At 44.3% G+C, this 23,343-nt stretch overlaps 1 protein-coding gene across 1 annotated transcript in view; it reads right to left on the bottom strand.

Moving 5' to 3' along the window:
• Positions 1-4,907: 4,907 nt before the first annotated feature.
• RUNX3 (RUNX family transcription factor 3) overlaps positions 4,908-23,343 on the bottom strand; it is a 92,551-nt gene continuing 74,115 nt past the window's right edge. The window contains exon 5 of the mRNA XM_014062971.2: positions 4,908-5,783. Within this exon, the coding sequence (XP_013918446.2) occupies positions 5,263-5,783 (521 nt within the window). The 3' untranslated portion in view covers positions 4,908-5,262. The remainder of the gene's footprint in view (positions 5,784-23,343) is intronic.

The raw sequence follows: 23,343 nt of genomic DNA, 5'->3' as shown, positions 1-23,343 counted from the left end.
CTAGAGTCCTCTCTAAGCAGTTTACAGAGTCACCATCTTGCCGGCAACAATCTGGATCCTCATTTTACCCACTTTGGAAAGGTGGACGGCAGAGTTAATCTTGAGCCTGTGAGACTAGAACTGCTGGCAGTGGGCAGAGTTCACCTGTAATACTGCATTCTAACCATTGCGCCACCACAGCTCTTTACCTTTATGTTTCCCCCGTTTTGGGCTCAACAGAAGGCAAGGTCTTGTGGTTCGGTTTGGGATGGTTTTGGAGACATTGGGGGAAGGAAATCGTGATTGTGTTAAGAAGAACTAATCCCTGATTTATGCAGTGTAGGTGCAGGTGGAAAACAGAGGATGTTCTTCAAGGCAAGGCAAGAAGCAACGTATTCAGTCATACCTTTATTTATTCCACATGGTAAGGCATCAAAATGATTACATGTAACAGTTAGCAATCATGTATATTTGCTTTAAAAACATGGAACTTTTAGGTCCCCCCCACCTCTGGGAAAGAGGAACAAGGTTGATGGCTCTCCTATAGCTTCCTTGCAGACTGATCTTCCCAATTTCCCACAAGTTAAGGAGGAGATGCTTTCTTCCTGCCATGGTTTTGGGAAGCGGATGCATCGGACCCTCTTTGGGCGGGGGGGAAATAAGTTTCCATAGGGCACAGCCTGAAGGGGCAAGAGAAGGCAATGTTCCCCTCTTCCAACGTTCAGAAGTGGGTTTAGGATTGTTGGAGTTTTTGGTAGGATCTGGGTCTCCTCCCAACCCCAGGTTGCAAATGCTACATGTGTGGAAGACAAAACTGTGGGAAGAGAGGAGAATTACAATTCAAAATGAAGGTCTCCCCAACTAGGACAGGGTAATGGTGCAGGCTCTCATCTTTTAAATATTATTAACATATTTTTAAAGATATTAATCATTGAAATTAGCTCTAGTACAGCAAAAGGAAGGAAGGGAAGACAAATGCTCTAATTTTTCCTTGTGTTAAACACAATCTATCTACATCCTGTAAAGCTTTTCTCCCCTCCCCTCCCAATCAATTGCCATTCTGTTTAAAATTAGAAAACCAAAAGCTATTTCCACACACAAAAATTCTAAGCAGATTTAGGAACTGGGATCCTTCAACAAAACAATATTTTAAAAAAGATTTATATTATTTTAACAAATAAAGACCCGAAAGTAGTTTGTTTTTTTTAGTTAAATACTCCGTGAGCCAAAGAATCTTTTGTACAAGCTATTGTGCATCTTTTTCTTTTTTCTTTGGAAAAAAAAAGCATACGATAGTGCAAAGCAACAACAATAACACCAACAAAGAAATCTGGGCCAAATATTGGGCCAGTTGCATAAAAGAGATACATGTGTTTTTCACATCTGGGGACAACAGTCTGTCATAAACCTGAACCTTCGGCTGCGGTTTGCAAGTTACAAATAGCAAGAAATTGTAATCGGTGCACAGTCTCTTTCACATCTCTCTGCCTCTTTCAATATCCTATAAATACATCTTCGGAGAACAGAATAAGGTACTCTGCTCATTTGAGAACAGGTTCACTACCATGTTTCTGTCCTTCACTGCCCGCAGCGCTTTAACTAAGATCTGGGGTTTCTACAAAGGCTAAATGCATCCCTGAGTAAAGACAGGCCACTGTGCCCCCTTTGCTCCAATCAGAATTTGAAACCAAGCCCAGTTTTGCTGGTTGGAAAACATGGGTTCACTAAGTGCAGAGCGTACCCCTAGGTCTTAGATCAGTGTTTCTCAAACATGGCAACTTTAAGACATGTGGACTTCGATTCCCAGAATTCCCCAGCAAAGATAAACTTCAACTCCCAAATTTCCCAAGTCAGGAAAGATGGGCCAACTCCCAGAATTCTCTAGCCAGCATGAATGAATTTCAACTCCCAGAATTCCCCAGTCAGCCAAGATGGACTTCAACTGCCACAATTCCCCAGTCAGCGATCTGTTGCTAAAGTTGAGAAAGGCTGTCTTAGATAAACCATGGATCTCAGTTAAAGCAAAGGAGAGGACCAGATGTAGGAGAATCTTTCTCTGTTTCCTAGGTGTTCCAAACAAGCTCTCAGATATGGATGTGAAGGAATGATCCCAAATGATTTTGAAAGATCCAGTCACGGTTGTTTCAAGGCTAAAACAGGGGAAAGTCAGATGTGACACACTTGCTAATTTTTGTCACAGGTCTGCTCTCTGCAGATCCCATAGGATCACCTTGACCACCTGGCACCCTGTAGATCTGCTAGACTCGATCCTTGTGATTTTTACCCGAAGGGATTCTGGCTCAGAATTTTGGTAGTTTACCAATTACACACTTGGAGGGCTCCAGATTGCAAAATCCAGAGGAAGCTTAGCTTAATAAAGGTTATTTGGTGTCATGCAGGTTTAAGGTTACACCTAAGGACAAATATGTAATACCTGATTCTCCCCTCTCCTCCTTTTTAAAAAAAAAATACAATCTAGTTGTTACTCAGATTCTGACTCCAACCTTAGGCAAAATACACCGGTTTTTTTTTTTAGACTGCAAACAACAGTAAGGAAGAACAGAGCATGTTTATTTAAATCATGACCAAAGCTAGAGATTAATTTTGGATGGCGTGCTAGGATTAAAAAAAACAGCCAAGTATTTCCTGTCTTCCTCTCCCACCAAAGAACGCCGTGCTCTGTGTGTGTGTGTGTGTGTAAGCGATATTTCCTTTTTGAGCTGTGTAAGATGTGGTGATGGGATGAATTATAGATATTGCACTGGCTAAACAGTAGCAAAAGCTCTATGAACGCCCTTTAAGGATCTATAACTAGATGCCTCTTTTAAAAAGAGAACGAGCCAGTGGTGGGGTTCAAATAATTTAACAACCGGTTCTCTGCCCTAATGACTAGCTGGGTAGCCGTGGCTCAGTGGTCATGTGACTGGGTGGGCATGGCCAACTCCATGTCACTCACGTCGATGGGCCTTAACTTGTTACAATGTACTAAGGGTTAACCGGAGAGGCAGTTTCTATAAGCAGGGCTACAAAGATTAGGCTAGAAACAACACCAGAATGTTTCCTTCCTGCCTTCCTTACAGGATTAGCCCTGGAAAGTGGGGGAAAAAAACAAAAGGAGATTTCTTCCAACAACCGGTTCTCCCGAATAGGTGCGAACTGGCTGAATCCCACCACTGGAACGAGCCAAATATTCACACAACTCATATAGCCGGGGTGCCAAGAACAGCCTTCTGCAGAAAATGCCGTCCCTGCCTTAGTCTCTGGGCAAGATGCTGAACTTGGGGTCTTTAGATCAAAGAATGGTCTAATTCACGAAAGGACTAGATTTGGATCTGAGTTGCAGTGTGCAAATGTCAGCAGAAGGCCAAAAGGGGCATTTCGCCCGGCATGAGTAAGAGCATCTAAGCAAGGTTACCAAGTGTTACCTTTTCCTTTGGTCGCACAAGGTTTCCTGAATGTCTGTGAGACTGTGCCATTGGAAGCTCCTAGGGTTTGTAAGTTATCTCTTTAAGTTAGCTGTGTGAACCCACGACTGAGTGAGTAGAAGATTTGTTTTTTCCTCCTTAAGAGCAGCTTTTGGGCAGATCTTCGCTACCAAGGTCTTTCGTGGAAGAGGCTGACATTTGGAGTCCTCCCAATACTTATCTCAGCTGGATGAGATTTACTTTCTCAGCAAGAAGGCAGATTTATGGCTGTGGTTGGAGAAGTAGCTATCAATGGGTTACAAATCCATAAGTAGCTAGAAAGAGAAGGAAAGAATGGATCCAGAGGTGGGTTTCACATAATTTTACCACTGGTTCACCCTGCACCAAAAAATGTCAGTGCATGTGCGTGCATGCTCGCTTCACTTGCATACATGCCTTCCGTGCATGCACTTTACATGTGCGCGGCTTGAAAAAGGTAGCTAAATAGGATCGCATAGCACCAGGTCGCCACTACCAGGTCACCCAAACCAGTCTGAACCGGCTGAATACGACCACTGAATGGATCCACTCTCTGTCTCTGGGACGGATGGCCATTATCTTACCCTTCAATGATGCCTTTGCAAGCCTCTGCAACACTCCAGCTGCTCGGCAGAGCATCGTGCAGGCGCTGTACGTGCTGTGCGCGGAAGCTCCAAAGAGTTTAAAGACAGGTAAGGAGCACAGGTGTGGGGGGGTGGACCCTCCGGAGCACCATACCGGAATGGTGCCCGGTGCTCCGGGCAGGCACATGCACGCCTGTATCGGGGCGTAACACCTGCAACCCACCACTGATGACTTCTCACCTGGCCATCTTTACCTGGGGATATCGGAATGAGGGTTTAAAAAGCCACCTCAACCTCTTAATGGGAAAAAGTGGGACATCCCAAATGCTTCAGCTGAAATTCAGAAAGAGAATTCTGACCCAAGTGAATCCCAGGGAAAGAAATCACAGTTGTATATTTTTTTTCACGGGACTGAAATAGCAGAATCTTTTCACATGTTCTATGGATAGGATCCGTTGGATTCCCATTCTGTCACCAAACTTTTGTCTCCTGCCCTGACCTTTTTGCTCTTATGTCCTCTTAGAGAGGAGAAAGTGTGTGCAGTGCAAAATGGGGAAACATTCTGATCCTAACTCCAGCCTGACCTGGATTCATAGACCTCTGCCAGCAGCTCCATTATTTGAGACCCTTTGATCCATCATGTGTCCATCCATCCATCCATCCACCCATCCATTCATTTGAAACACTGATTGGCCTTTGAGATGATTGCTAAGGATAACCTTCTCTAACCAGGTGCTCTCTGGATGTGCTTGGATTACACTTCCCATAATCTCCAAGCTGGCTGGGGATACTGGAAGGTATTATCTGTGGGAGACACCAAGTTGGAAAGGCTGATCCAGAGCTTTTTGTGTTTGGCCGTTTTGCTACAACCAAGTAGAGTTTCTACCCATTCTATTGGACGCAACAGACAGTCTTTCGTGGCCGACAGCTGCCAAGGTGTTTTCAGGTAACAACTCCAAGTAGTCCCAATCCATCTGGATGTCCCAAGTTGGGGAAAGGCTGCCGAAGACCATTGGTCAAGAAGAGCCTATGAAGATTGGTTGTAAAATGTATCCAAATTCATGCTCTCTCTAGCCTTCCTGTGCTTGTTTCATTTCTTATTATCATAGGTTTTGGACAAGAGCGATCTCATTGGGGATGCCAAGGCCACTTTGGGGGTGGAGAGGACAGGATCGCCAGTTGCAGCTCTTTTTTGGTTCTTTTCTCCTTTGAACCACCAATTTGTGAAGAACAGGGCTTGGGCCTTCAGTGCGTTTTCAATATGGCCTCCAGACAGCTTCGTCCAACCTCCCAGTGGTTGTCATGGTTGTCGGTGAGTTACTATGGCTACCGTCTGCTTCCACGCCATCAGCCTGACTGGCGAGACTGGGATTGATCAAGTTGTTTCCTGCCGTGGCAGGACAAGATGGCAGCATCCGGGTTGGAGAGCGCTCTCCCCCTGCCACCATGGAGAACTGGTATGACCCAGAGGAGGCACCATAGTACAAGTGGTAAGGGGAAGGATTGGTCTGGAAGGGTCCACTCTGGTTTTGGGTGGAGCTGGGGTATGGTGGGGGAAGGTAGGTGTGGTGGAACCGAGTGGCCGTTGGCATGCTGGTCATACTGAGGCCGCCAATTCCTGTGGCTGATGGTGTCGCTGTGTAAGGGAAGGCCGCAGGCATGGCACCAGGATAATGCATTCTGGGGTCTGGAAACCGGGTTTCGGTGAGGCCTGGTAGAGCAGAGAAGGACCGGTCAAACTGCCGTGGATCAGAGAATGGGCTGAGTTCAGAGGTACCTAATTTTGGAAGGAGAGAAAGGGGGAGGGGAGAAAAGAAGAAGCTGTTATTTTGGATTTCTTTGGCAGCAAATGGCATCTGTTTCAGGGAACACAGAACAACACTATTGGCATTCTGACCTAGGCTTCAGCAGACTCCTCATCCAGATAAAACCTCTTTTATTTAGGTTAAAGGGAATTCCTCTCCATCAAAGTCCCAGCAAACAGTCTTTCATGAGGTTTCACAACTACAGAACTTTATCAGGCTTGGAGAGCTGCCAGGCCGATATCTTCTAAATGCCACGCTGTAGTAGCAATTACTTGGCAAGAAGTCAGGAACAGATTTTCACCCTAATGAATTGAACTAATTGTCTCCTGCAAACTCCCCTCCCCTTTTGCTACTCTTTATTCCCTATGGGAGGGGCCATTCACCGTCAACAACCTGTGTCTTTACTTTAGCTGTTCCCTTCTCCTGGCAGCTCTGCTCATGCGCACATCGGGAACAGGCTCCAGTTGTTCTTCTGCCCCACTGATCTCCCACTCCGAAGGCAGACGGCCCTGGCCTCTGCCTCCAATGCATAGCACCCATCAGATCTTTCCCCAGACTCCAGGACTGGCCCATGTTCCTCCCCATCCTCCTCACTGTCTGAGTCTCCCACCAGCTCCACTGGCCGCTGGTGGGCCACAACAGTGGGGTGGAGGATTTGCTGCAGTGGGTTAACATCTCCCCTAGATTTCTGCCAGTCCAATTATAAACCTGGAACAAAAGTGTTTAGCAGTTATCCAAGGCTGCCCACAGACAACACAGCAGTGAGTCCTATAGCTCTGCTTTGGCACACTCAAAGGGGGCCACGACATGGAGGAAGTCTGGAGACCCCGCCGGGTCTGGGTGGTCTGTACTGAGAAAAGCTTGAGGGATGGAGTGGATAAACACCCAGCTGAAAGCTTGCTTAGTCTAGGTCATGTTATTTCTAGGGCAGTGTTTCTCAACCTTGGCAACTTTTAAGTCCAGCTGGCTAGGGGATTCTGGGAGTTGAAGTCCACAGGACTTAAAGTCGCCAAGGTTGAGAAACACTGTTCTAGGGTAAGGGTTGTTGTTGTTTTTTGACTCAGAGAAAAAGGAAAAACGAATGAGGAAAATGAAGGTTTTTTTCCTGGACAATTGCTGTTTCCTTGGCAAGAAAGGAAAAACAGCTGGACTAATTTTGGCCTTTCTTCACAAATCTGCAGGAGTGCCAGAAGTGCTGGCATCTTAAGCATGGGTGGGCCAAAACTACCAAGATGGTGGATGGAGCATCATCTGGAAAAAAAACCCAGTGGGTTTAATCCTTTCTGAGGACACAACCATGTTTTATCTACTTCAGCCAAGAAGATGGCGAGATCCTCTTTAATTCCAATTAAAGCTAAGTCTCAATTTACAGTTGGAACCAGCATTTCCATTACTAAGCAAGATGGTTGCGAAGTGAATCACATCTGATTTTATGACCTGTTTTCGTCACGGTGGTTAAGCGAATTATTGCAATAGTTAAGTGACGTGTATTGTTGTTAACCAAATCCAGATTTCCCCCCATTGATTTTGCTTGTTGAAGCCAACTAGGACGGTTGCAAATAATGATCATGTGACCCCAGGATGCTGCAGCCATGGTGAAACACATGCGGTTGCCAAGCAACTCAATTCTGATCATGTGACCATGGAAACGCTGTAATACTGTAGTTGTAAGTGCAAGGACCAGCTGTAGGTCACTATTTTCAGTGCTGTTGTAATTTTGAATAGTCATTAAATGAATGGTTGTAAGTGGAGAACTACAGGTAGTCCTTGACTTACAAGAGTTCACTTAGTGACCATTCAAAGTTACAACATCACTGAAAAAAGTGACTTACAATCTTTTTCACAGTTACGACCATTACAGCATCCCCTTGGTTATGTAATCAAAATTCAGATGCTTGGCAAGTGATTCATACTTATGACAGTTGCAGTATCTAGGGATCATGTGATCATTTTTAGCGATCTTCTGTCAAGCAAAGTCAATAGGGAATCCAGATCCACTTAACAACTGTGTTACTAATTTAACAACTGTTGTGATTCGCTTAACAACCATGGCAAGAAAGTTCATAAAATGGGGCAAAACTCACTTAACAAATGTCTCACTCAGCAACATAAATTTTGGGCTCAATTGTGGCGGTAAACGGAGGACTACCTGTGCTTGTAATAATGAATCCCATAGGGCTTTTCAGGTTTTAAAAAATCCTTTTGTGGATGGGGATAAATGGGTGGCTGGTTTATCCAAATTGATCCAAATAAATTCTGAAAATCCTTTCCATTTAGGCTGAAGGTTGAATCACTCAAAGGGCCTGTAAAATGCAACTGAAATTGTTTTCTTCTCTTGATTTTGCTTTTTCTCTAGTTCCACCATTGTCATTGCAATTTTTCAACCCAATCTATGATCTGGAGTGGTTTTATACATTGCGCTAGGAGTTTCAACACTGTTCCTCACTTTACGTCGTTAATCCCAGGCACTTCCAAATAGATATTCAAGTCAACAGACCAATTCTCTGACTAGACACAAGGAATGTCCCAATATTTCCATGTAAAAGAAATATCTTAAGTAAGCTAGGAAATAAATCACCCAGAGCCAAGATGTTTTGTTTTGTTATTTTGTCTGCCATTGGAGATGCTTGGCACCAAATCAAAGATTTTCTACCCATTCTTCCATTCCATTACAGACTCTTCCTTAAACCATAACCCCATTCTCCCCCCCCCCCCCGGCCTTTCTTCTTTCTCTTCTACAGTAGGCAGCAAATGAGATGTAACCAATTATTTGGAGACATTTGGAAATCCAACTATGGAATTACTTCTTGTTTGGCCCTTGGGTCTTTTAAAACAATTTCCAAAGCAAAAATGAAACGAAAATTAGCTCTCAAATGGAGGCTTGGGAAGAAAGTCTTCATGTGTTGCGTCCAACACGTTCCAACAATTATTTTCCTCAGAGGCAAAAAAAAAAGAAGAAGCATTGCTTCTTATCTCAGGTACACGGGCAACCCTTCACCTGGATCCCAGCCGACGGGGTAATTTATCGTTTTCTGTCTCCCCTGCAAACATCCCTTCCCTGTAGTAGCAGGAGCAGTTTCAGATTGAGCTTCCCAACTGCTAGTGACCAACTCTGCTCTCTCTCCGTCTCTTTTGTCCTGCTCCAGCCCAAAGCGTGCCTGAGAGTTTGCGCTGATTCATTCATGTTTTTGCTGGATCGTGCCAATGTATTCTAGGCTGACACTGGCTGTGAGACCGTCAGAAGATGAATATCTTGAGATAAACGGCAGGCAGGCGCCATGCGCTACCCAGCCAGTTCGAATGGAGCGGAGGGAGGACTCCCCTTTCCTTCCTTATGTTTCACATGGCCATAAATAATAGTCCACAAAGAGCAAATTCAAACGAAAAGCTCAGCGCTTAGGGCACATTCCCCCTTTTCTCATCTTCTCTAATGCCTTCCCAAAAAAAAGTTTCTGGAGAGGCCAGATTTTATGGGTTGGAGCTTGCCAGGCTTGGCAAAGGGCTGCCCATTGAGAATATAAAAGCAACAGTGGAAATGCGCTAATTACTAGCAGCTTGTGATGCATAACAAAACAAAGAGAGGCGCGTTATGCCAAATGCCAAAAGTATACCCCTCTCCTCTAGGGGTTTAAAAAAAATAGAAAAGGGAAACGGGGCTCCAAGCAGCTCTCCTTCTGAGAATTGCCAAAGTCATTTACAAGTTAGACCAGGGTCCCCAAACCTTTGGGTCTCAGGGACCACTATATTCATAATTTTAAATCCCACGGACCACTAATACGATCTGCCTAATGACTGGCTGGGTGGACGTGGCTAGGTGGTCATGTGACTGGGTGGGCGTGGCCAATTTGATGTCGAGGGGTGCTTTGCCAGCCTCTATTCGCCACTCCTCCCCTCCCCTCCCGGGCTCCTTAGGGCCCCAACAGGAAGCAGATGTTGGAGCTAAGCAGCCACCATGAGAAAGAGTTGGCAAAACAGCTGGCTCAGTTCAAATTGGATCTGACTGAGAAGGAGGCTCAGCAGAAGCACCTCACTGAGGACTACGAGCATAGGCTATCCAAACAGAGGGAAGACCTGTGGGAGTGCAAGGCCAGGTACAGGCGCCTGGAGGCTCAGAGGGCTGAGATGGTCAGCCAGTTCCAGGCCATGATACAGTCCCACTGGAACAAGGCCCTCCGGCTCTTTGTCACCAGCGGTGCTTCCCTCTAGCCTTCGCCCAAAGCCCCCCACCAGGAGGCTGAAGCAGACCCCAAGTCAGAATTTCTGCTCCCCTCCAACCCCCACAAAAAGACCCCGAAGGGGGAGACTCTCTGCAGCAACACACGTCTTCATTGCACGTATCCATCCCAGGGGCCGTAGTTTGAGAACCTCTGATTTAGTGCAATATAAAAAATGCAAATAATTTTTCTGCAGGCTACCAAAATTTTCTTGTGGACCCCCAGTTGGTGACTGCTGGGTTAGAGCGCAGCCTTGTTTGTTTCATTTTGCTGCTTGTGAAAAATGTTGACCCAACCCCCCGAGGTTCTCCCTTTTGATATCACTGCAGGCCTGTCAAGCCAGGAAAGCCGAAGGAAGATGGTACAATCTGGACATCTCACTTGATGGAATGATCAGCTTGCTAGTGTGTATTGTGGTGACTCAGCACTAACTAAACTTGTGTTGCTGCTGTTGGACTGGTCACACAACATGCTGGGTTTCTTACCACATACATCGTGCGGTCAACAAATGTGGACTTTGCCAACTTCTACAGTGGCTTCTATGATGTAATTGCAGTTGTCGTCTTTTTTTAAAAAAGATTTTTATTTATTTTTTATTCTCTTACATACTATTTTAAGTATATATTCACATAATTGTTATTCTTTACATTTGTCATTCTTATACATTTATTATTTCATTTAATAGGTTATAATATATACGTAGTTTGGGTTGCTTTATTTACAATCCCTTCCGCATGTTGTAGCACCACCTTATTTTCCCTTTCTTTTCTCCCTCCCTCCCTTCTCTATTTTCTTCCTTCCTCCTCCTCCCTTCTTCCCTTACCTTTCTCCTACTCCTGCTCTTCCTCTTCCCCTTCCTACCCTCTCTCCTCCTCTTCCTCTCCCTTCCATCCTCCTCTCCTTGCTTCTTTCTTCTTTCCCCTATCTTCCTTTCCTCCTCTCCTCCTCTCTCCCTTTTCTCCCTCCCTCCCTTCTCTCTTCCTTCCTCCTCTCCGTCCCCTCCCTTCTTCCCTTCCCTTTCTTCTACTCCTACTCTTCCTCTTCCCCTTCCTACCCTTCTCTCCTTCTCTTCCTCTCCCTTCCATCCTCCTCTCCTTACTTCTTTCCCCTATCTTCCTTTCTTTCTCTCCTCCTCCTCTCTCTCTTTCTTTTCTATTATTGTAGGTGTCTCTTTCAGGTCTCAGTTTATGTTTCCTTGGGATGGTATTTCCACAAACCCAAATATAATCTCAGTTGTCATCTTGACTATTTGGATATTCAAGTAGTCCTCGACTTATAACATTTGATTTAGTGACAGTTCAAAGTTACAACGGCACTGAGAAAAAGTGGTTTACGACCGTTTTTCACAGTTACGACCTTGGCAGTAGCCCCATGATCATGTGATCAACATTGAGATGCTTGGCAACTGGTTCATACTTATGACCGCTGTTGTGTTCCAAGGTCACATGATCCCTTTTTGCGACATTCTGCCAAGCAAAGTCAATGGAGAAGCCAGATTCACTTAACAACTGGGTTGCTAACTTAAGAACTGCACCGATTTGCTTAACAACTGGGACAAGAAAGTTCGTAAAAAGGGGCAAAATTCACTTAGCAACTGACTCATTTAGCCACAGAAATTTTGGGCTCAGTTGTGGTTGTAAGTCAAGGACTACCTGGATTGCTGTCTAAAACTCTGCCCACAGTCAGGAGATTGATTCTGACCATGTTTGGTTCAGCTTTAAATCCTTCCAAGGCCAGTAAAATGAGGTCTCAGATTGTTGAGGGCAATAAATATACTGACATGGTGGGCTGTAAAGCTTTATGGGGCAACATATAGTAAGTAAGTAAAATCTTTATTACGGTCAAAGACCAGCAATGCACATTAGTTTTTACACTATATTAAAAAATATAGTGGGGCAGCATATACTGTACGTCTTAAGTGCTATTGCTATTGTTATCACAATTTTGTTTGGTTTAATTTTTAAGATGATTTTAAGGGAAAGAGGAGGGGGAGAAGGGAAAGGGAGGGAGAGGGGCGGGAGAGAATGACGCAGAGAGAGTACATATGCTGTAAAAGGAGAATGCAACAGGGCCCAAAGTCTGTCACAAATGGAAAAAAATGCTTGGTTTTGTCATGTCTGCCAACATTTCAGAATTAGAAATGAGGGTCGTGAATATTTTAATATGCTTTGTCCAGCATGACACGCACATGCTTCAGTTCCTCTTTCCCCAGCTCCTCCACATGCAGACCCCCCTCCCCAATATATGTAAAAAAGGAGATTTGAATCCACATTTGTAACCACCATCACCCCCCCCCTCTGATTTTGTTCACATTCCTGCCTCCTTCCCTCTATAGATACCATATTTTTTGGACTATAAGACGCACCGATGTATTAGAAGCACCAAGATTTCGAAGAGGTAAGTAAGGAAAAAAGGTCTTATCCTCCCTGGCCCCAAGGAGCACTCTGCAGGCTTCAGCAGGACTGGGAGAAGACAAAAACGCCTCCCCCCCCCTCTTTTTTTTTTTTTTTTGCAAAAATCAGGTGGAAAACGGGCCATTTTTCGCAAAAACAGGGGCATTTTTACCTTCCCCCAGCCCTGCTGAAGCTTGCAGAGTGCTTCTGGGGGCTGGGGGAAGGCAAAAACGCCTCTATTTTTGTGAAAAACAGCTCATTTTTTTTTGCAAAAATGGGATGCTTGGGCGAGGCTTGGGAGGCCAAAAATGGCTGTATTTGGTGTATAAGACGCACCAATATTTCCACATTCGTTTTTGGGGGTGGGGAAGGTTTGTCTTATACTCCGAAAAATACAGTAACTCTTTCCTAAAAGAGATGGTTCCATAGGCCTCATTAAAGAAGAAATCTAAATACGGTTGGTTAATGTTTATGCCATTATGTTTATAAAAGGGATAACCACCCTTAAGAGCCCAGTTCTTTGACTGTGTCTGCAACTTCTTTAGAAAGACCAACCCCTCCCCCCACCACCACCACGCCATGATCTCATCATCATCTGACCATGGGCTAATAATATATAAACAAGATATTATCCGGAAGAAAACATAATCTGTTCCTCGTGTTGCGTGCATCGGAACTTAAAAAAAAAAAAAAAAGAGGACTCAGCTCATTCATAAGTGCTTTTGGCCGATGCTCAGCCAAGCAAAAATGCTCCTGGAAGCCAAGAAGAGCATAGACAATCCTCTGTTGCAATTGGCAAACGTTCTTTAATTTACCCTAACAGGTTGCCTCTGCCTCGATTGGCTACGGAACGATACCATCATGCTTCCAGCCACCCAAGGAAGATAAGGATTCCATTGATTAAAATTAAAATATGGCATCAAACCAGCAAACCCCCCAAAAAAGCCCATGGAAGAGAAACAAGTGGAGAGAAAAGAAGCAAGCGAAATCTAAAAAGGACGGCTTGAAGTTATTCCATCCATGTTTACAGAATCCAGATGTTTTGGGACTGGAGATTTTACCAGGTTTGGCTGTGGGATTGCACACTGAAGTGGGGGGGGGGAGTGGAAATCGTGGGTGAGCGATGGTGGAGATACAGACAGTCCTCAACTTACAACAGTTCGTTTAACGATGGTTCGAAGTTACGACAGGACTGAAAAAAAGTGACTTCTGACCATTTTTCACACTTATGACTGTTGCAGCATCCCCATGGTCATGTGATTTACATTCGGAAAACAGAATAACAGAAGAAGGGACCTTGGAGGTCTTCTAGTCCTACGGCCCCTGGTTCAGGCAGAAAACCATATACCGTTTCAAACAAATGGCCACTCAATCTCTTCTTAAAGACTTCCAGTGTTGGGGCATTCACAACTTCTGGATGCAAATGGATCCACTCATCAATTGTTCTAATTATCGGGAAATTTCCCCTTAGTTCTAGGTTTCTTCTCTCCTTGATGCTTGGCAACTGGTTCATATTTAGTCACGCGGTCACCCTTAGCAGCCCAGTGGTGGGTTCCAGGTCCCATTGCAACCGATACAGGGCAACGGGGCTGGGCGTCCACCACATGAATGCACACAGCATGCACATGCATACTTACCGCCCGTGACACTCCAGCTGCTCGGCGGAGTGTTGCGCAGGCACCGTATGCTCCATGTGCAGAAGCCTCAAAAACCTCAAATACCGGTAAGGAGCATGGGCGGACGGGCCCTCCAGAGCACCGTACCAGAATGGTACCCAGTGTTCCCGGCAGGCACCGGTATGCCCATAACGGAGCGTACCGGTCATAACCCACCACTCTAGCAGCCTTGCGACAAGCAAAGTCAATGGGGAAGCCAGTTTCACTTAACAAGCAGTATGTTACTAACTTAGCTGCAGGGATTCACTTAACCAATGTGGCAAGAAAAGTGGTCAAGCTCACTTAAACTCACTTACATTTCCCACTTAGCAACATGAATTTTGGGCAAAATTGTGGCCATATGTCGAGGACTACTTGTACTGCAGTCATTTCCATTCTGGTGACTTAAAGGCGTCTTCTAGAGTTATCCAACCGTTCTTATGTAAGAATAACAGGAACGAGGACATATTTATATCATTTCCACAATGGTTGGGTGATGTTATGAAGGAGTTATAAGCCATTAATGGGGAAATGGGTCTCTCTCCCTCTCTCTCTCTCTCTCTCTCTCTCTCTCTCTCTCTCTCTCTCTCTCTCTCTCTCTCTCTCTCTCTCTCTCCCTCCCTCCCTCCCTCCCTCCCTCCCTCCCTCTCTCTCCACTATAATTATGGCAGGAGACATCCTTTCTATATTGAAATGGGCTTTGGTTTAGCAGAGGTTTACTAACTATAGTACAGGTAGTCCTGGAATTACGACCACAAAAGAACCCAATGCTTCTGTTGCTAAGCGAGACACTTGTTGAGTGAGTTTTGCCGTATTTTATTACCTTTCTTGCCCCAGTTGTTAAGTGAATCATTGCAGTTGTTAAATTAGTAACACGGTTGTTAAGTGAATCTGGCTTCCTCATTGACTTTGCTGGTCAGAAGGTGGTCAAAGTTGATTGCCTGGCTCCAGGACACTGGAACGAATGGTCATAAATATGAGCCAGTTGCCAAGGTGCAGGAGTCATATGTGTGGAAAACAGTCATAAGTCACTAAATGAATGGTTGTAAGTCAAGGTGTCAGACCTGGGAGCCAACTTTTGCATTGGGCCTTCAGGCCTGCCACATTTTTCTACTGTGGGAAAATGGGAGGGGGGATTATATGGAGTATGGGTAACGTATACTCAAAATAACATTATTCTCAGAGATTCAAGGATGTCTTGCCCTGCAGCTGCAATGGTGTGGCTGGGAGGCATCTCCAGTTTGGACAGTGCATTGATTAGATTGTGTGATGGACATGTGGGTGCTGAGCAGGACTTGGACTTTCATTTGGGTGGGGAAAACCCGAATCTGAAAGCTTCCAGAATATGTCATCTCTAATAAAATGGAACTTTGAGGAACCTCAAGGCTCGGGGTCTTCTTTCGGTGGGGTTGTCACTTGGAGCCCTGAGATTAGGACTGCCTGTATGGAAAGTTGCAAAAAGAGACTCTGGCCTAGGCTTAATGCTTTCATCGGAAGGATTTCATCTTTCAGGGATGAAGTTATTCCAGACTTTGAAAGGAGGACTAGAAGTGAGCTTGACCAAAAGTGGGCAAAACTGGAAGTCTGAACAGAGCAGAACTACAAAAAGCTGGGTTTTATTTTCATTTGACTATAACTTACATTGAATTCAGTTAATGTATTTCCTCTGCATTTTAATAGCTTTCCTCTATGGTTACATCAAAAAAGAAGAGTTTGACAGAAACTGAAGTTTTCCAGCACCTGATAAACTGGACCACAATTTGGGGGTAGAGTTATGTGTGAGTGGACTCCCATCTGTTTTCAAGCCAATGATTTAGTATGGAACAACGATCAGATCACACTATGGGATTGATTTGATTTTGTCAATCGAATTTCAAATCAATTTCCCGCTTGAGCCAAACCTCTTCCCAGTTCTCTGACCGACTCAGAGACGTCTATAGTACAATTTGTTCTCAAGGGTTGGTCCAAATGGAAAAGCTGGTTTGATCTAGAGAGAGTTGAATGGATTGCTTTAGAGCGTGAAATCTCCAAATCAAATATTTTCATAGCTGTTCTCCACGATGGTCGCCACGATGTAAAAAAGATGTGGAGACTCTAGAAAGAGTTCAGAGAAGAACAACAAAGAGGATTAGGGGACTGGAGGCTAAAACATATGAGGAACAGTTGCAGAAACTGGGTATGTCTAGTTTAAGAGAAAGAAGGACTAGGGGAGACATGATAGCAGTGTTCCAATATCTCAGGAGTTGCCACAAAGAAGAGGGAGTCAAACTATTCCCCAAGGCACCTGAGAGCAATACAAGAAGCAATGGATGGAGTCTAATCAAGGAGAAAAGCAGAAACTAAGGAGAAATTCACTGACAGAACAATTAAGTGGAACAACTTGCTTCCAGTAGTTGTGAATGCTCCAACACTGGAAATTTTAAAGAAGATATTGGATAACCATCTGTCTGTCTGTCTGTCTGTCTGTCTGTCTGTCTTGTCCTGTCCTGTCCTGTCCTGTCCTGTCCTGTCCTGTCCTGTCCTGTCCTGCCCTGCCCTGCCCTGTCCTGTCTAGTTCATTGTCTCCCTGTGGCCAACCAGATACCTCTGAGAAGGCCAAAGCAAGGCAGGAAAGAAGCAATCCATTTCAGGGACGACATCCAGATTGACATGGACTCTTTCAGAGGGTGGCTTAAATCTTAAAAACTTACAAAGAACGGTTGCAGCAACTGGGCATGGCCATAGTGAAAAGAAGAATAAGGGGTGACATGATAGCAGGGTTCTAACATTTCAGGGGCTGCCAGAAAGCAGAGGGGGGGTCAACCTATTTTCCAAAGCACCAGGAGGCAAGTCAAGAAGCAATGATGGAAATTAATTCAGGACAGACGCAATCTAGAACTAAGGAGAAATTTCTTGACAGTGAGAACAATTAACCAGTGGAACAACTTGCCTCCAGAAGTTGTGGGTGCTCCAACACTGGAGGCTTTTAAGAAGAGATTGGACAACGATTTGTCTAAAATTGTACCGAGTTTCCTGCTTGAGCGGGGAGTTGGACTAGAAGACCTCCAAGACCCCTTCCCACTCTGTTATGATCTGTTATGATCTATTGCCTGATGCCGCTTTTTCATTCTTCAGGGTGGGTCTTCCCTGAAGAGGTAAAACCTCTTGGCAGCTACTATTTTTCTGGTTTTTCATTCCATTTGCAGCTGGAGATGACTATCTCTCTTCTGTTCTGCCCCATCCTCCTAGCCCAACCTAAACCATGAGCAAAATCTACCAGTTCAATCATAACAGGTTTTTTTATTTTTAGAAAAGCCACAGACGTTTATTGCTTCCTTCTGAAAAATTTACTATGGCCCGATTTATATTTCTGGATTTTGCACATTCCTGTATTTCTTTCTTGGCAATTTGGAGGGCAAGTATTTGGCTTGTCTTGCTGCCAATCAAAATATTTGAAGGAAATGTTTATTTTCTTCTGGAAATCGCACCAGCTGCTGCCTTAACTGAATACACTCATTTAGAAGTAAGAATTTAGCCATTGTGAGAGCAAGTATGGCACCGGCACATGCTGCGTTTTGGACCCAATCTATCAACGGAAATGGCAACACTTTGGATCAGGGAGCTGGGAAGTGAAGAATGTGTGTTGAATCAGAGGTCACTGCCCTGGTTAATATCATCCAATGCTTTGGGGGCTCCCCATTCTCAGCAGCACCGAACAGGAATTCCGCACTGCACAGCTTTCCAAACTGCTTCCCCCCTTTAAGATAAAAGGCTGCCATTTTTTTATTTCATAAAAAGCACTAGCAGCCCTAGGCTGGATTGGATCATGTCCAGTCTAGCAGTCTATTCTTACAGTGGCCAACTGACTGGACAACTAGTCTCCCAAACCGATGGCCTTCAGAAGAATTCCCACTGCCATCAAGGCTAACAGCCCTTTTCTTTGGAGAAAATCTAGATCATGTGTTGACCTCATTTTGGGCTGGTGAGAAGGTCTGGAAATTGGGGTGTCATGAGCTGTGGGCTTTCCCATTCATAAAATAGTTGTCACAGTGGGTGAGGACACTTTCAAAACATGTATACATCAAAAGATAAGCAGGTGAGTTTACTCCCCCACCAACTGTAGAGATGCTCTATCAACCCATGAGATTTCATGATGGTGCTTCCAAAATAATTATGGGAATTGCTAAATTGGGTATGTTAAGGGGTCCTTGGCGCTCTCTGAGCTCGGTGGTTTCCTTGCAGACATTTCATTACCTGAACTAGGTAACTTCATCAGTGCCCTGATGATGTTGCCTAGTTTGGTAATGAAATGTTTGCAAGGAAAGCACTAAGCTCAGAGAGCACCAAGGACTCGATAATTCAAGCCTGAGCTACAAATTTTCCATGGTTATACCATCACTGCAATTTCCATGATTTATTATATCATAGGCTCTTGATATGTTTTAGTATTGGAGCTCAATATATTCAAACATACATATTTGGGCAATGCATAATTGATCACCTGGAAATACCACAGCAGAGGGGCTACCTGGGCAATGGACCTCCATGTTTTGCAGTTCTAGATCAAAGCCTGCACTATGAGCAATCTGAAGCAACCTCACTGGCATCAAGGAACAAAGGCAATATTTTAGCAGAGCCCTTTGGTTCCCAGAGGGAAATCACCTGCATTCCTTATAAGCTTCCATCACTCCTTTCTCAGATAGAAATAGAATAGAATAGAATAGAATAGAATAGAATAGCAGAGTTGGAAGGCACCTTGGAGGTCTTCTAGTCCAACCCCCTGCTTAGGCAGGAAACCCTACCCCACTTCAGACAAATGGTTATCCAACATCTTCTTAAAAACTTCCAGTGTTGGATCATTCACAACTTCTGGAGGCAACTCGTTCCACTGATTAATTATAGTAACTGTCAGGAAATTTCTTCTTAGTTCTCGGTTGCTTCTCTCCTTGATTAGCCTCCACCCAAATATTCGTGCAAGCCCTCAAATATTCATCCATGAGACAATGAGGCAGATCAGCGCCATCCATTCATACATTCCTAAAACAGCTGTCTGCTTTTCTGGACTAAGTTACATTGACTGACAGGATAAACAGGAGGGGGATTTAACACCCATGCGTAAATGTTTATGCTGACTTCCCCTCTTCTTTTCCCTCTGTATTTTCCCTCCCAAACCCCTTTTCTGCTCTCTTTTTTTTCCTATAATGTTCCTCCAGGATAAAATCTGACTTCCCAGCCCAGATGCAATCTTCAATTGATTAAATACAATCATTTAAAAAGATTTCACCTGATTAATGAGCTTGTTGTATAAATAAAGATTGCTCTTAATCAGAATGTTTACAAAAATTACAGACACCACTTTGTATAGGATAAAGTTCTTTCAGAGGTGAGTTGCTACCAGTTCACACAGGTTCGGATGAACCGATAGTGGAAATGGCGACTGGGTCACCGAACTGATAGGGACGGCAGGCTGGCCACGCCCCCAAACCAGTTCCCCGGTTGCTGCAACATGTTTTTTTTACATTTTTAACGTTCTGTGCCTGCACAGACCTATTAATAGGCAACTGCGCATGCATGCAATGCGCACGCAAATCACACCCACACTGAACTGGCAGTAATGCCAGTAGAAACCCACTTCTGGGTTCTTTCCTGTCCTTCTCTAAAGCAGAGGTCTTCAAACTTGGCAACTTTAAGACTTGTGGACTTCAATTCCTAGAATTCTCCAGCCAGTTGGCTCCAGTTGGCCAACTCTGCTCCAGTTGGCTGGAGAATTCTGGGAGTTGAAGTCCACAAAAAGTTGCCAAGTTTGGGGACCTCTGTTCTAAAGCAACAAGTTTTTCAAGACCTTTTCTTTTTCTGCTTCTTTCCATTTTTGTTTTGTGCCTACTATATTGTCAGCCTGTGGGCAGGGATTAGCTTAATCTTTTAATATCCATGCAGCAGCACTCAGAATGTTGAAGAGACTTTATAAATAATCTCAGCAGCAACATCACATCTGAAAAATACTCTAAATTTGAGTTAATATCCCGAAATTGCATTTGATTGCCTTTGACTCATAAGCTGCCCATTTGAAATAATTAAAATAATGCCTGCTCGCTTTAGAACACCCATTCCCCCTATATGTAAACATGTATAGTCATCAAGAATTGTTGTGATCAGGATGGACATGTATATATCATTCATAAATGAGAGGAAGGAAGGCCAAAAGAGAGGTGGAAACTGCCGATTTGCACAAATTGTAGGCATACCAGGGTTCCAAAATCTAAAGGTTATCACAAATTGGGAATTCACCAGCGTTCCAAAATATAAGGGCTGCCACAAAGAAGAGGGAGTCAACCAGAGGTGGGTTCCTACCAGTACATATGGGTTGCAGAACAGGCAGTGATCCAGGCTGGCCATGCCCCCGAACTGGTTCTCTGGTCTCTGCTACCATTGCTGGCATGGTTTTTAGTACTTTTTTTTGTTCTTTGAGCATGTGCAGAAAAATTTATAGTGAACTGCACATGCTCACATGAAGCGAACCAGTAGCAATGCTGATGGAAACCCACCCCTGGAGTCAACCTATTCTCCAAAGCACCTGAAAGCAGGACAAGAAGCAATGAATGGAAAGTAATCATGGAGAGAACGAACCTAGCACTAAGCAGAAATTTCCTGACAGTGAGAACAATTCACCAGTGGAACAACTTGCTCCCAGAAGTTGTGAATGCTCCAAAACTGGAGGTTTTAAAGAAGAGATTGGACAGCCATTCATCTGAAATAGTATAGGGTTTCCTATTTGTGCAATGGGTTGTACTAGAAGACCTCTAAGGTCACTTTGAAGTCTGTTGTTCTGTTACCTACACAGACCAACCTTTGTCAAGTATTTAAAATCGAAAGTAAAGTGACCTGCATAATTTGTGCACCTGAAATCAAATGACCTATGCACCTGTGATCAGCTGACCTATGTCTACCTGCCTGCACAATCTGTTGGCCAGATGTGAAGTCTAGGTTCTCAACTAGTGCCATGGGTATCAAAGGGCCTTTTTAAAAAATTTCTGAGCATTTATGCCTCCATGGCCCTTTTGCAAATGAACAGACCCTGATCACCACAGCTCTCCAAACATGCATTCAATATTCCAGATGTGCTTATAAGTCTGAAAATTGGAGAGGAATTCTTGAAAGGCCAATAGCTCTCCTGGTTTTATGCTTGGAGTGGGACTACACTAGACCAGGGGTTTCCAAACTTGACAACTTTAAGACTCGTGGACTTCAACTCCCAGTATTACCCAGCCAGCCATGCTGGGGATTCTGGGAGTTGAAATCCAGGACAAAGGTGGTATTCAGCAGGTTCTGACCAGTTCTGGAGAACTGGTAGCGGAAATTTTGAGTAGTTTGGAGAACCGGTAAATACCATCTCTGGTTGGCCCCAGCCCATCTATTCTCTGCCTCCCATGTCCCAGCCGATTGGGAGGGAATGGGGATTTTGCAGTATCCTACTCCTGCCACATCCACCAAGCCACATCCACAGAACCAGTAGGTAAAAAATTTTTGAATCCCATCACTAGTCCAAAAGTCTTAAAGTTGCCACGTTTGGAGACCCCTACATTCGAACATCTAATTGATGCTTTCAGCGAGAGAATGGGATGGGGAAAAAAGGAGGCGCAGCCATTAAAGGGAAGCTTTGCCGATTTTCAAGAAGGCAACTTTTGAAATCTGTTTTACCAGCAGGGCTCCCCAACTAGAATAAAGCTTCCTTTGCAGCTGGAGGGAAGAGGGAAATGGACATCGAGAATCAGCACTCTTACAATAACTTGCAAATTCCTCAGTAACCCAGTGGAGATTTCCAATGAATGGCCCAGCAGTTAAAGCTATCTATCTGTCACTTTAGCTCCCAGGGTTGGGTTGCAATCCCAACTCCGCTAGCGGAAGGCGAGGGAAGGAAACCCGTTGAACCGAAATATGTTAAAGCTAGTTCTGACTTTCTGTTTATTTATCTGTGTGCTGCCCGTGCTGAGGAATACCCTTAGCAAACACAATTCTCCGAGTGTCACGCCTGCTGTAGTTAAACAGCACACAACCCAATGTAAAAGGGGGAAGGAATCTGTTTAAGAAAACCTCAAGGACTGCAGAAACACAGAAATACATAACGACTTTAGAGGGAATGAAAAACCAGAGACAGGAAAAATAAAAAATTGCCGGTTGAGGCTTCAGGCTATTCATTGGCTGAAGAATGCCATTTTTTAAAGAATAACAGAGTTGGAAGGGACTCTGGAGGTCTTCTAGCCCAACCCCCTGCTTAGGCAGGAAATCTTACACCACTTCAGACAAATGGTTGTCCAACATCTTCTTAAAAACTTCCAGTGTTTGAGCATTTAATTAATTAATTAAGTTCCACTGATTAATTGTTCTCACTGTCAGGAAATTTCTCTTTAGTTCTAAGTTGCTTCTCTCCTTGATTACCCCCCCCCCCAATTGCTTCTTGTCCTGCCTTCAGGTGCGTTGGGGAATAGCTTGACTCCCTCTTCTTTGTGGCAGCTCCTGAGATATTGGAGCACTGCTATCACGTCTCCCCTAGTCCTTCTTTTCATTAAACTAGACATACCCAGTTCCTGCAACCGTTCTTCATATGTTTTAGCCTCCAGTCCCCACATCACCTTTGTTGATCTTTTTGCAACAAAAATGCTCCCCCTGTTTGATGTGGAGAAGAACAATGAAACTTGCAAATTAATAGAAGGTTGGAAAATGGACTGAATATTTTAGTCCAAGTAACAGAACAGTAGAGCAAAGTGGTTTAAGGTCCTGGATTAACACCGGGAAGGTCTACATTCAAATATATCCTCAGCAGAGTTTCAACACATGGGTGAGTCAGTTGAACCACCCTTGCAAAGTTCTTGTAGGAAAAAACAAATTAGTGCTAAGAATGCCATTTAAGTTCTTAGAGGAAAGATAGGATATGAATCCATCAAGCAAAACAGAACAGTTGGACTCTTGTTGTTCTCATTGGCTCTTAAGCTAAATGCTGTCCCTGCCTCTTCTCACAATACAGGTAGCCCTCCTTAAAATTCCTAGTTGGGACCGAAACTCCATTGCTAAGCAAAGCGAACATGAAGAAAAACATCACAGAGAGCTGAGGTGGCGCAGTGGTTAAATGCAGCACTGCAGGCTACTTCGGCTGACTGCAGTTCTGCAGTTTGGCTATTCAAATCTCACCGGCTCAGGGTTGACTCAGCCTTCCATCCTTCCGAGGTGGGTAAAATGAGGACCTGGATTGTTGTTGGGGGCAATATGCTGACTCTGTAAACTGCTTAGAGAGGG

This window comes from Thamnophis sirtalis, unplaced genomic scaffold (genome assembly GCF_051295495.1).
Source record: "Thamnophis sirtalis isolate CommonGarterSnake01/CBP01778 unplaced genomic scaffold, rThaSir2_p1.2 scaffold_13, whole genome shotgun sequence".
NCBI classification, from domain to species: Eukaryota; Metazoa; Chordata; class Lepidosauria; order Squamata; family Natricidae; genus Thamnophis; species Thamnophis sirtalis.
This window is presented reverse-complemented; position numbering and strand designations above follow the sequence as displayed.